Here is a 14,548-nt window from a genome sequence, read left to right on the forward strand (position 1 = left end):
GCTAATTATTTGACCTCAATTAACGAATCACTTTCATGGGACCGGGTAGCCGACTTCCCATTCGAAGTTACGGGAAGGTGCAATGCAGCAAGGAGCGCCAATTTAACGCGAGTGCTGTTTCGAGTCTTGTATCATATCCTATTGCGTTCAACTTATCCCACATCTCGGATCAAATGTGTTGTTAGGATGTGTGCGTCGAAGTTAAATGACAATCTACGTTGTCGCCAGAACGCTAGGAGCTCCGGGCAGAAAAATACTATAATGTATGCAGAAATTCTATAGATGATGTATGCAAATTCGAGTGTAGTAGCTTAGGTATACGTTTACTGGTGTTACTAGTTATTAGAAAGGGTTTGCAGTCATTCACTAATTGTGAATGAAAATGTCCTCCTAGTCTACTCAATCCATTTCCACACCGGGTTTCATTCTGGCTGGTACTACAAAACTGTTGTTTTTGTTGTACAAAACTGTTGTACCAGCAATAACATGTGTCCATACAGGTAATATGATGTGTGTGTGTGTGTGTGTGTGTGTGTGTGTGTGTGTGGGTGTGGGTCTCCCTCCCGATCTGTTCCCACCCCTACTGAGGATGAATCAGACTGTATGATCCCTGTGACTGTATGCAAGAGATCTCAAGAATTGACTCAGGATTACCTTTTACCCTTTGATAGACGGTCCTGTTTCGTTAGCAATGACTGGTGACACGTTGCCCCAGAAATGGTACCTTGAACACTAATATGTAATATGATTGGATCTTGATCCTCTGAGCTGGGGGTAGAGCAGGAGGAATACCTGCCTTTATATAACACATGAGAGGGAGCGGGTGGGAGGGAGGGAAGGGGTGGGTGCAGAGAGAAGCAGCAGAGAGGAGGGATTCCCTGTTCCCTCTTACACAGCCAAGCAAAAACCGCCTCGAACGCCAAGCCCAGAGGAATGCACTTCACACACAATCCTATAGCTGGCCACCGTCTACCCTGCGTGAGTGTGTACGTGTGTGTGCATTTGTAAGACATGTATGTGTTGGGGGGGGGGGGGGGGGAACACAACCCTGTGTGCGTGTGTGTATGTGCATGCATTCATATATGTGTGGGGTCGGTGTGTGCATGCATGTTTGTGTGTGTGCATGCCCCTGTGCATATATGTGGGGTGTGTTTGTGTCTGTGTGTTTGTGTGCATGCACGTGTGCATATGTGTGTGTGTGTGTGTGTGTGTGTGTGTGTGTGCGTGTGTGTGTGTGCGTGTGTGTGTGTGTGTGTGTGTGTTTGTGTGTGCATGCTGCATCCTGTATCTGGCTCCACAGTGCTGCTAACCCTGACCAGTGTCCAGGGTGTGAGTGTTCTGGAGAGACATAATGTGGTTATGCCGCCAGCCTCCCAGTACTTTCTGAACAAACGCTGTTCCCTTTCACCCTTTCTTACGCGGCCCCTGGGGCCCCAGGCCAGGGACGAGGTATACCGTATTCCTTCAGCCCCTAGGAAGGAGCAACAGTCGTGAGTCATCCATGCAGTTTTGACAATGAATTCTAATTTGATATATTAGCTGCGTTATCGCATTATTTCCCTTTCCAGAAAGCCTTTTACTGGTGCTGCTTTTCACCAGACTAACACGGTTCTAAGGTTTCAGCCAGTTAAGTCATGCAGTTGCAGGATAGAGAGAGAGAGGGTGCGAGGCTGTGTCTGTAGCGATTGGGGGTGGGGGTTCCCTGCATCCCACCTACGGATACCTCCCCTCCGTCCCGAGCTCTCTAGCCCTCGATAGCACACATACGCAGACACACATGCACACAAACACACACGCGCACACGCACACACACACACACACTCAAACAAACACTCGTACACACACACTCACACACACACTCACACTATCTCACACACACACAAACACACACACAACACACAGACCCCCTCCACACACACACACACACACACACACACACACAGAAACACACAACACACAGGCTTACACAAACCACACACACAGAGCGTATGGTTGTTTGGTATGCAGTCAGTAACCCTCTTTGGGCGACAGCGCTATGTGGCATTCCCAACTCATCACAGATGCAGCTGGGCCATCAGTACCCCCCCCCCCCCCCCCCTCCCCACAGACCAATGTGATATCAACAACAAGAAGGAAAAAAGCATAAGAAAAAAATTAAAGGGAGATTCCATCATTAAGCGACGGCGTTGAAAGGGAACGCTATGGCAACTGATGGTCAGTCAGAGGAGAGCAGCCGTTCTGCTGGTGGTAAACCACTGATATGCCCGGACAACATCCCTTAACATCGCTGTCCATGGCCAAGCAGGGCACTGCGGGGGTGAAGAGGGATCAGAGAGAGAGAGAGAGAGAGATACTAGGGGAGACTTAGAGAAAGAGAGAGACATAATGAGGGAGGCAGAGGCAGAGAGAGAGAGAGAGAGAGATAATGAGGGTGGCAGAGAGAGAGAGAAAGAGAGAGAGAGAGAAATACTGAGGGAGACATAGAGAGAAAAATACTGGAGGAGACGTAGAGAGAGAAAGAGAGAGAGGGGTAAGAAATGCTGGAAGACTGAGAGAGAGAGAGAGAGAGAGAGAGAGAGAGAGAGAGAGAGAGAGAGAGAGGGTAAGAGGTACTGGGAAACATGGACAGACAGAGAGAGAGATGGGTCAATGAAGAGGGAGACGGTACACAATGAGATAGAGAGAGCGAGTCTGGGAGACATCGAGAGAGAGAGAGAGAGAGGGAGAGAGAGAGAGATATTAGGATTGAGACACACTGAGGGAGACATCGAGAGAGAGAGAGGGAGAGAGAGAGAGAGATATTAGAATTGAGACACACTGAGGGAGACATCGAGAGAGAGAGGGAGAGAGAGAGAGAGAGAGAGAGAGAGTATCCGAGTAAGAGCTACAAGGAGAGGGGTAGAAAAAGGTGAATCTGAAGGCATCTAATAAGAGCAAGGATGGGGGAGATATGAAGATACGGAAGAGACTAGGATGAAGGAAGAATATAGCCCAAGTGAGAGCGGGAGAAATGTCTGTTAAGGGATAGAGACTGGACATAGTCACATAGTCCCACACGTATTGTAGAGAATCATGGACTTGTGCATTTATTCATCCAGGATTCATATGAAGGCACTCAAGGCCCCTTCACTTCAGATCTCTGCTTCTGTCGTTTAAATCAAACGTATAATATTCTATAATAATACAACAATATATTATTTAATGTAGTATATTAATATAATCCATTATAAAACATTGGTAGGTATGGTGTTTAGTGCTCACACCCCTCTGCTGTTTAAACCAGTGCAGAGTACACAATGCCCTTCCACCACTATGCTCATCGGATAATGAATGAATTATTCTGAGACCTCCCCATACACCCACCCACCCACACACACACACACACACACACACACACACACACACACACACACAGACGCACGTCGCAAGGAGTTCCCCCTTCAGCCGAGAGACGGAGAAGGAAGATATAGCAGTCGAGCACCGTCAGAGCGGAAAACAAGCGCTATGAAATATTTAGGGAGTCGGAGTCGCAGGATGAAGGACAGAGGAGGAGGCGGGGAGCTGCTTATGACTCTGCTGCTTCCCTGCCACTAAGGGCTGGACCTGGGAAGGAGGGGGGACTGGGTGAATCAGATCCAGGATCCATAGGGTCTCGGGCCTCCTCACCTCCTCACTTAGCTCTGTGGGATGAAGATGAGACGTCATTGCACTCCGTGGTGGAGGGTAATGACTACTCTTCGGAACGTCATTGATCACATCCCGCACATCGTTTTTTTATGAACTGGTTCTATCGCTTGCTATCGACCCTTTTAACCGTGGCAGGTTTTCATGTAGAGGTCTCCCTTGCCGACCAAAAAACGAAATCGATATTTTAGCGGGAGTTTGAATTGTAAACGGGTGCGATTCATACTCAAGACGTCTATAAATCGGCTCCTCTCAGGGAACACCGCAAAGCGAGAGAAGGAGGAAAATACGCTTCCGTTCACCACCCTGTGTGGTTGCAAAGTGTTTCATACGCCACAGACAGCAGTAGTGTCCAGACAGGGCAGTAGCCATCTGTGACTTCAGTTGCAGGGGTTCAGTTTTATTGGGGGTAGGGGGTTGTGCTTGACTCGCACACAACCAGATGTCACACCCGGTGGACACAAAGTAATTGTCTAAACTGTATTAAGCAATACACTTATCTCTGAGGGGTTCTCAAATTTGTATTTAGTTTCCAATTTTATTTTTTTGCTCTTAAGAGATGACCCAGGTCTGGATCTCGTGCCCTCATAGCTGGCTAAGGGCGTGTGTCCAGGGCATCTGCTGGATAGCAGCCCTATGCCATCCATAACTGCTGCATTGAGTCTGCTCGTTCTGAATTCCTTTTGTGACATGGATTCATTTGTTTCCTCTTCAAATCAGCTCTCTGTTTGCTCTACTTTCATTATTTCCTATTCTTCCATAGCATTTATTTATATTATTTTAACTCTTAATTCATTTCTTATGTTGTTTTACTCTAAACTTAGCCTACATTTAATTGTGGTTTTGTTCTTATTCTTTCATATTTCCTCAAGACGTCTCTTAAAAGGTCACGTTGGGATATTAGTCTCTCGCTGTTTATGAGACATTGTATTATTATCTAAATCAAATATAGGAAAAGCAGGCAATGCCCTTCTTCTCTTCTTTGTTTTGTTATCGTCCGTTGGTTTTGGACAGCTAATTAGCAGCTCCTGACAGCTAGTGAGCGACATAGCCTGTTATTTTCCACTAAGGGTTGAGTATCTCTTTATGAAAAGGTCCTAGGTGACCCAGGATTCTCCATCACTTTCCTCACATATTTCACCAGAATGTCCAGGTGCTCAAATGTGACATGCCATTTTGTGTCATTCGTTGAAATGACATTCTCCCTATCGTCCTTCATGTGTTTTATTCGTCTGTAGATGTGAGAAAAGTCAAGTTCTTCTCCCAGGTTATGCCTTCTGCATTGATAGGATTATAATGACACTCAAAACCAGCCTTTAAAGGTCAGAACATTTAATTGTAATAATCGTCCTAATTGTCATAATATATACAAAACCCTGTTCATGTTTAGCTGTTCCCCTGCCTCGATCTCTCTCTTGCTCTCCCTCTTTCTCTCTACCCCTCTCTCTCTCTCTCTCTCTCTCTCTCTCTCTCTCTCTACCTCTCTCTCTGTCCCTATCTCTCTCCATCTGTCTCTCTACCCCTCTCTCTCTCTCTCTCTCTCTCTCTCTCTCTCTCTCTCTCTCTCTTCTTGGTTATTCTGTCGCCGTGAAGGGGCTCACAGACTCCCCTCCGCTTGTGGATTGGTCTCGGCTTATCGCTGGCTGCCCGACGCTGGCCAGACGATCCCACGCTGGCCTTTCCCTCCCTTAGTGAACCGAGCGTCGCTGTGATGCTGCATTGCTGAGCGTCGCAAGCGATGCAGTGCTGCAATGCCTCGAAGGATCCATGGCAATACTAGCAGAACAGGATGTATACTGGGGGACAGGGGGGGAGCACACACTTCACAGGAGAAATAAAATACCTTAAAGGGAGAGAGACAGAGAGAGGGAGGTCAAGGTGAAGCAAGACGACAACAAGGGAGAGAGAAGCGTGATACACAAAGGAAAATGCGAGATAAGGTTGTTTTGGTTGCCGCTGTTCTTTTTGCGGAACACAGGCTCAGTTGTTTGTTTCCTGGTTATTTCCCGCTTGGCTGGGCCCAGCAGGATGGGGCTGTGGAGGTCCGCGGGCATGAGGGGTTATTACTGCTGATGGCCCCGTAGAGGGCTGTAATGGGGCCCTGCCCAGGTCACGTGATCCGCGTGGTCGACCGGACACAGCTCGCTTGACGTAGCGAGCGTCCGTCCGACCTCTCCATTACCAACCAGAGCCGCGAGGATGGAGGCTGGGTTTTGGGGGGTCTGGCAGTGTGCGTGACGGAGTCAAAGGAATGGATGTCTTTTAGGGGGAGTGGGATAAGGGATGAGGAGGACATGGACGGTAAGAATGGACGATTGTTGTTAAACATTTTGTGATACACTATTTCTTCTTTTGTGTGGGCCGTGTAACACAGCACGTCGCTCTGTGAAGAGTTGTATCAGCCTATCAGTCAGGTCACTGCTATGTTTCCTTAGGCTAGCGTGGTGCTGTTTGAGGAGGAAGTAGCCCATGCCTTGGCAGCAAGCTGTGCTTGGAATCCAATATGGGATCAATGCCCAATCCCACTGTGAATCAAAGGAGATAAAAAGGTCATTATTTGTAATTGGTCTTTGTCTCTTAATTAACCTTTCAAATTGAATTGCGATTGATAAAGTATAACTGTGAAGTGGACGTTTCACATGTCTTAGGGGGCGACTATATTGGTAATGAAAGCCGGCGGGCTTTGCATGATTGACAGGAGCGTGGATAGAGGCGTCTTAATGTCTGCTCTCCCGATCGGCACACTAGGATGGCGGTGCATCAGTGTGGTCCTGCCGTATGGATGTGTTAACTGACTGGAGACAGGGAGCCAGTGGGTTGGGGTATTAAGTGTGTGTGTGTGTGTGTGTGTGTGTGTGTGTGTGTGCGTGTGTGTGTGTGTGTGTGTGTGTGTGTGTGCTTGTGCGTGTGTATTTGTGTGTATGTGTGTGTGTGTGTGTGATTGTATTTGTGTGTGTGTGTGTGTGTCTGTGCATGTGCGTGTGTATTTGTGTGTGTGTGTATGTGTATGTGTTTGTGTGTGTGAGCTTATATTTGTGTGTAGGTGTGTGTGTGTGTGTGTGTGTGTGGGCTTGTATTTGTGTGTAGGTGTGTATGTGTGTGTGTGCTTGTATTTGTGTGGAGGTGTGTGTGTGTGTGTGTGTGTGTGTGTGTGTGTGTGTGTGTGTGTGTGTGTGTGTGTGTGCGTGTGTGCGTGTGTGTCACAGAGCGGCAAGAGTACAAGAGAGCTCCTTGGCTGCTCAGTGCAGAGAGGCAGGCCTAGTTTTCACATGGCTGAACCCGTCACGTATCGCTGAATGCGCTCGCAACGTTCCCCGTTGAAGCCCAGCCACCGCCTCTCTGCAGTAATTCCTCCCAGCACCAGTAGGTAGGTGTTAGATGTTATCCAGTGAGGCCTCCAGCAGGCAGCATCTGGCTATCGCTCTTCGCTCTTGGGGCCAGAACGCTACATGCTATCGCTGGAAGGGGATTACATTTACTAAGATGCAAGGCTTGGATAACAGGGTGATTCTATGTGAACAGTACCTTGTGGGAAAGATTAAGCATTCACCGGTTATTCGTTTAATGTCTGTGCTTTGTCTATACCTTCTCTTTTTTCCATGCCTGGCCCGTGTACGTGGAAACCAAATATGAGCAATCGCTCGTCTGACAAACAGATGGCATGAATCGGTCGTGCTCGGTTTTATTGATTCAAATCAGGGTTTATTTGCCGTATCCAAATCGCTTATCAGGGGGGTCTGAAACCAGCGACCTAACGTGCTTTAAACACGTTAATACTGCAGACGTCTATTGCTTCTCCTCGAAAAAGTGATTTCATTATGTCGTGTTATAAATGCTGAGAGGCAATCGGTTGACATCTTCTTTCATGAGGCTGGATCCCCCCGGTGTGCCAATGAGACAAATTATTCTGTCTCGTGTCTCGGTCTGGTTAGAGGTCAAAGCCCCCCTCTGCCTCCATTAGGATCGGGCTAATGAGTGAAGAAGGTGCAATGAAGCCCATCTCGCGGTCTGCCCCGTGCTGACTTTCTGTCAGTCGCTGCCCTGTCCTTCTTGTGCCTGACACGAGCTAACATCCCCCCCGCCCCCTCCCATAGATTCCTGGCATTTAGCAGACGCTTTTATCCAAAGAGACTTGCAATAAGTACATCTGCATGAATGATTTAGGGGACCAACCAAACTGAAGCAGACCGACTGCACGTTGTTCTAGGGCATTCCCATCGGCCTTAAGGAGGGGGGGGGGGGGGGGGGAGGGTCATAACATTTTAAATCATAAAAGATGTTGTATAAAACAAAAAGAAATACAACAATATACCAAAAACCCACCAGATTTAACAACATTTTATCTAATGTAGATCTTCTAGAATCGTATGGGTAAAGATATTTCCTTGGGTTGAGTTATTGCGGCACCGCCAAAGAAGGCTAGAGGAGGGCTGCCCCCGGGGACAGATGGTGTAACTTTGTGCAAGAAGAACACAACCATCCCACAACAACTGACGGTGCGGTTAACATAGGAAGGGAAGCACAGCAGCACAGACGTCTGGGTCCTTCCTGGGTTCAGCCGAAGACATCGCACAGACACGAGGAACTGAGGTATCTCAGTCCCTGGAGGAGTGGAATGATTGGGGCAGACTAGAGAGAGAGAGTGAGAGAGACAGAGACGGAGAGAGAGAAGATGAAGAGAACGAGGAGGATGAGGAGGTGGAGGAAGCGCTAGATGGAGGATGCTATGTATGGTTTATTAATGAGCGAGGACTGCCCCTGGCCGGCTCCCAGCTAGTTTCTTATGAGCATGGGGGAGGGCTGTGTAAGCCACGACCAAAGGAGAACACATTCTCCTGGTTGGGGAACACGTTCTCCTGGTAGGGGAACAGGCTCTCCTGGGTGGGGAGAACGTTCTTCTGGGTGGGGAGAACGTGTTCGTTCCTCAGGTTGAGGTGGGGAGAACGTTCTTCTGGGTGGGGAGAACGTGTTCCTCAGGTTGGGGTGGGGAGAACGTTCTTCTGGGTGGGGAGAACGTGTTCCTCAGGTTGGGGTGGAGAGAACGTTCTTCTGGGTGGGGAGAACGTGTTCCTCAGGGTGGGGAAAACGTGTTCCTCGGGCGGGGAGAACATGGGGAGAACGTGTTCCGGAGTGGGGAGGACGTGTTCTCGGGGCGAGGAGAATGTGTTCCTCGGCTGGGGAAAACGTGTTCTCGGGATGGAGGAGACCATTGGACACCGAGCAGCGAGGTGTCTTAACGGTCTGTGAAGTGGCCTGTGCTGCGCTTGTCTGAGAAATAATGAGGTTATGGCAGCTCTGGGAGAGAGACGGAGGGGAGAGAGGGGAGAGAGGGGGGAGAGAGGGGAGAGAGGGGAGAGAGGGCAGCAGGAAGTGGAAGAGAAGGGGTGCGCAGAGAGAGTGGAAGAGAGAGACGGAGTAATGGGGGCAGAGAGAAGAAGAAAGAAAGAAACTGGGTGGAACGAAAGTAACCTACTTTTTAGATATATGGTACTAAATATACTACTCTGGAAAACTGCTGAAATGGCATAATATTCAGAACTACCAAGGAATATGGTTTGCCTTCAGCGTATTCCGACAGCGGTGTCCCTGGTTCAGCTGGACCTTGTTTTTGTATGCGTCAGAGTGTATGCACGGCAGTTTCTGTTAGGAACTCCATGTTTTGTTTACTCAAGGCAAGGGGAAAGGCGGGAATGTGCGCAGTGTGTACTCAGGGAGGGTCAGCTGGCAACACCGTGACACATGGGAGAGACGCAAGGCCGCTCGCTGTATCGCACTATGGCGTGGCACTATGGTGTGTTACAGCGGCGCGCTGCCTGATGCCATCTTGGATCAATATTAGCTCACAGTTCACCCATGGTGGCGCGCGTTAATAAACGGTGGTGGGGCATCGCTGTGCAGCTGGAACAATATAAAATGGTTGAGGATATTGGATAACTCAGCATTGTGTTTTTATCTTACGCCCGTATTTATGGAAAAATATGTTAATTAACATCATTAAATGAATTAGTAATATATAAATAAATATATATATAAATAAAGGAAAATGAAAAATATTTGAGCCCCTTATTTGTAGTCTTATTTTTGAGCAAGAGATGTTACAACCCTTTGATGTGATGGATCTAATGTAGAATATAAACCGCGGTGAAACTTTATTCGATAAAACAGTCCTGCTCCTCAATGAGGTCTCTCCAGAAGACTACGGTCTAGTCTGCTCTCCATGGGGGTTCTTTGTGAAAACAGTAAGCATGTAGTGACTCGTAAAATAGCCGACGAGATGCTCATTTCACGGCTGCCAAAGTAGAGATCATGATGTGGAAGCCAATCCTCTTATCAGTGACGTGAACGTGTGAATACACTCTTATAATCATGGCCAACATCAGAGGAGAGCGGAGGTGCAATGTGTGTAAAGCTTTGCTTGATTCACATAATTGAAACCGCTGCCTCGCTTGGAATTAGTGTGTTATTATTCTGATTTGGCGCCGCTGAAAATGCTAATTATTGATGTCTCAGTGTGTCCTTTGCTAATTGAAAATGGATTTGAGCTTCAAGAGGCTGGTCCTATAGTAAGAGTGAAAGCAGGGGGAGAGGGAGATATAGTGAGAGAGAGTAAGGGAGATATATATTGTGAGGGAGGGGGAGGCAGATCTAGTGATAGGGAGAGAGGGATATATATACAAAGATATATATATATTTAAGTGAGAGGGAGAGCAAGAGAGATAGCGAGAGCGAGAGGCAGAGAGAGAGAGAGAAAGAGATAGGGAGAGTGACACTGAGAGGCGGTGAGAAAAGAGACAGACAGAGCTAGCGAGAGTGAGAGCGAGCGAGTGGGAGAGAGAACAATATAGCCAAAGGGAGAGGGTGAGGGAGGGAAAGCGAGATGAGAGACACGAGTAACAAGACAGTAATGAACAAGGTCTAAAGAGAGATCCGGTTTTGGCCGTCCTCTCCACTTCCAGCACTTTGCCTTTCTCCTTCCATCTCTCTCATCTCATTTGTGTTGTTTTCTTTTGTCGTGCCCTTCCACCCGTAGTTTTGACAAGGTGTGTGATGCTTCTCATCAAGGTAAAGGGCCTCATGGAAGGGATTATCGTGGCAAGGCGAATTAAAGGGGACATATCATACCACCAGGTGTGAGTGTGATTAGCCATTACAAGCAGGTTTGAAAATGTGCAGCATTGTGACATCACAGGTTGGCGTGTCCATCTATCCGTCACACATCTAGATGGACACGCCCACCTGTGATGTCACAATGCTGCACATTTTGAAAACGGCTTGTAATGGCTAATCACACTCACACCTGGTGGTATGATATGTCCCCTTTAAAAGGAGTCTGCGTCGCTTGGATACAGAGCACGTTGACAGTAATTAAAGAAGCGAATCCATCACCTGCCTCGCTAAATAATGCACATTTAGAATAACCAAATCAATCAGTCGACCGCGGAGGGCCACGTGCGCCTCGAAGTCACCCGAGTGTTCACTCTCGGCTGCAACGCATCAATTTGATTACTACTATAATTGCTCCCTTTCCTTCGCTCACTCTGTTTATCAATCCTGTTTGCTCGCGTGCTCTCACTATCTCTATCTTTCTCTCTTAATATCTCCCTCTCGATATCTCTCTCTTGCCACCCATTTTTCCCTAAGCCCCTTCATGCGCAGCACGGGTGAATCCAACCGTAATACTTAATTCCCGCCATTCTTAATTATTATTCATCTCCCTTCCAGTTAGTGAATCCTCCACTCTATCCCCTCTCCAACATCACCTTGATACTCTCCTGTTTTTCTCGTTTGTTTTCCTGTGGCTACATTATCATATCATAATTTACTCTTTTCGGTTCAGGTCCTTGGAAACAAACCACATGCACTTGAAATCCTGAATAATAATTGCCTTATTAACCACACCGACACGCTGTGCAGGTCAACACAAGAAGTGATCAAATGAGCAAGATGAATCTCACTCTCTTTCATTAGATTCTCCTTCAGGGAGGTAAATAGGGCAGATCATCATCGTCTTCAGAGCATGCTTCCACATGAACACACTCTCTTTATATGGATCTCCAAAAGTTACAAATGCAACCATTCACAAGATGCTTTTCTCCCCCTTGCAAGTAGGGCTAAGACATCTTGAACACGGCTAGAGGTTGACTGGTGGACATTGTCTCAGTTCAGGGTTGGGAATCGAACCGAGAACCTTGACTAGGAGATCCCCTACGAAACCCGACACACGGTTTAATCAGTAAACTAACGTTTTCTACACTTTTTCAGTCACCTTCTGTCACACACTTATGCAGGTTCTCTTTGTGTAGCATTGCATTAAAATCGTTAATCAGTACCTCTCGAGGCATGACATTGGCAGCAATAGTTCTCATGTATACTGGGTTTATATAACTCTCACAGCGAGGTGTTGCAGATTAAATGAAGCCTGAATAATGTTATATATATATATATATATATATATATATATATATATACATATATATATATATATATATATAATTAGGCATGCAGATTCTGGAGTCTCAAACACTAATTGGCAAACACTGACAGACAGCGCAGGGTTACTGTCAAACGGCGACCAATTACCAAAGGTTGTTCCTTTTGGTGATCTTCCCACGGAAGGCCTTAATTAACATTCCACCACTCGCTGTGTGGGACACACAGCCTGGAAGCAAGAGCCACATCAAGAATAGCGAGAATAACCCATAGAATAACTCTCTGTGTCTCTGGCCATGTTTCGTCGTACCCACTAATGTCGAGTGGCGATGTCTCTGCTTTGTTCAGGTTTCCTGTGGAGACGGGTGTGATTGCAGTTTGGCGAGTGTAATTTCCTTCGGCTGCTAGAAAAGCACTCTGCGTCGCAGGGGTGCCAGACCAGGGAGGACCTGCTGGGCGGAGTCTGAACCATGTCCGTAGGCCGGAGAGCAACCCAGATGATCACAGGACAAGCCTGCGTCCCATCGTAGGGTCATGTAGCCCCCGACTGGCCCGCCCCCTCTCCCCCCCCCCCCCCACCCCCCCGTGTGAGCTTTGCCTCTAAAACACCACGTTTGATTTGATTGGCTGCTTCTAACCCAACCGACCAATGGAGAAGACGGAAGAAGACCTGAACCTGTGCTTCCTGCTGGAGGACGAGAGGAACATGATCCTGAGGGTGTTGCAGAAGGACGAGAAGTTGAGGAAACAAGAGGAGAAGAGGATACGGTGAGTATCCACAACAAACCTTATATTCCTGTGGCACCCTGTACTTCCCCTGACATTCTTTCTGTCTTTCTCTCTCTCTCTCTCTCTCTCTCTCTCTCTCTCTCTCTCTCTCTCTCTCTCTGTCTCTCCCCCTCTCTCTCTCTCTCTCTCTCTCCCTCTCTCTCTCTCTCTCTGTCCCTCCCTCTCTCCCCCTTTCTGTTTCTCTCTCTCTCTCTCTCTGTCTCTCCCTCTCTCTTTCTCTCTGTCCTTCCCTCTCTCCCCCCCTTTCTGTCTCTCTCTCTCTCTGTCTCTCTCTCTCTCTCTCTCTCTCTCTCTCTCTCTCTCTCTCTCTCTGTCTCTCCCTCTCTCTCTGTCTCTCGCCCTCTCTCTCTCTCTCTCTCTCTGTCATTCTCAGGAGGTTGAAGAATGAGTTGCTGGAGATCAAAATGCGGGGTTCCCGCCACCCCCAGGAGGCAGGGGGGGAGCGGGAGTGTGCTCGCTGCCTGCGGACCCTGGGCCTCATCTTCGACCGGGGGGACCTCTGCGAGGACTGCCAACTGCGCGTCTGCAACCAGTGTCGGGTCACGTCTCCCAAAGGCCGTCAGTGGAAGTGCAACGTCTGTGCCAAGATCTCGTAAGTGTGATGCAGAGCGGAGCGACCAAACCAAATACATCCCAAGCTAATTAATGACCGTAACCAGGGGCGTAGGAATGAGTTTAACATTGGGGGGGGACACATATCGGAAACCTGACAGATCCGGTATAATTTTTAGGTGGGACAAATGCGCCTGTCTCCGATATTGGAGGGGACACGTCCCCTCCGTCCCCCCCGGTTCCTACGCCCTTGACCGTAACGGTCTGGGTGATCAAACCGTCGTAACTGTCTCTCCTGGCTACACCTGAACATCCTTTAGCAATATAATATTTTCAAAATGACTTTGTTTTACCAATTCTCTTTCCGGGGAATGTAAACATTAGCAATTTAGCTTTTTGCCTTTCGTATTTTGGAATTAATCTTCACAACGTCAGAACAGTTTCTGAAAACTCGTGGACAAAACAACATTTGGGTCGCCATACCAGACCACTTTGCAAAATGTGTACAATATCGCTGAAAGAGAGTCCAGGAGAGGCGGGTGCGATGGTGTGATCCCCCAGACCACGGGCGGCCCTTTTAAAGCTCTGGGGCTGGCCCAGCCCAGAGCGGAGGGGGGGAGGTCAGGCGTTTGATGGTGTGCGTGTTCGCTGTGCAGGGAGCTGAAGGTGGTGACCGGGGAATGGTTCCAGGAGGAGAGGTCCAAACGCTTTGAGCGGCGCACGGTGCTCGGCGATATGATCAAACAGACCATCCTGAGCAGCCCCTCCGGTGAGCCGAACCACTGATCCACCATCAGCGACGGTTCATTTGCGGGGCTCCATGCAGCCGGTGACCCTGAGCTGATTTGCATTACGAGGACGGTTATTTGTTGTGGCGCGGTGGAGCTCCAGAGGCTGGGGATTGATTCTCGTCGGATCCGATTTGCACTGTCTGCGTGTGTGTGTGTGTGTGTGTGTGTGCGTGTGTGTGTGCGCGTCTGTGTGTGTGTGTGTGTGTGTGTGTGTGTGTGTGTGTGTGTGTGTGTGTGTGTGCGCGTCTGTGTGTGTGTGTGTGTGTGTGTGTGTGTGTGTGTGTGTGTGTGTGTGTGTGTGC

General features: G+C 48.3%; 1 protein-coding gene across 1 annotated transcript in view; it reads left to right on the forward strand.

Annotated features, from left to right (window-relative positions):
- The window catches only part of sytl5 (synaptotagmin-like 5), a 28,758-nt gene that overhangs the window by 348 nt on the left and 13,862 nt on the right, over window positions 1–14,548 (forward strand). The window contains exons 2-4 of the mRNA XM_079733975.1: window positions 12,463–12,882; window positions 13,277–13,495; window positions 14,112–14,224. Of these exons, the coding sequence (XP_079590101.1) occupies window positions 12,764–12,882; window positions 13,277–13,495; window positions 14,112–14,224 (451 nt within the window). The 5' untranslated portion in view covers window positions 12,463–12,763. The remainder of the gene's footprint in view (window positions 1–12,462; window positions 12,883–13,276; window positions 13,496–14,111; window positions 14,225–14,548) is intronic.

Source organism: Pollachius pollachius (genome assembly GCF_949987615.1).
Source record: "Pollachius pollachius genome assembly, chromosome: 3".
In the NCBI taxonomy this organism is placed as follows: Eukaryota; Metazoa; Chordata; class Actinopteri; order Gadiformes; family Gadidae; genus Pollachius; species Pollachius pollachius.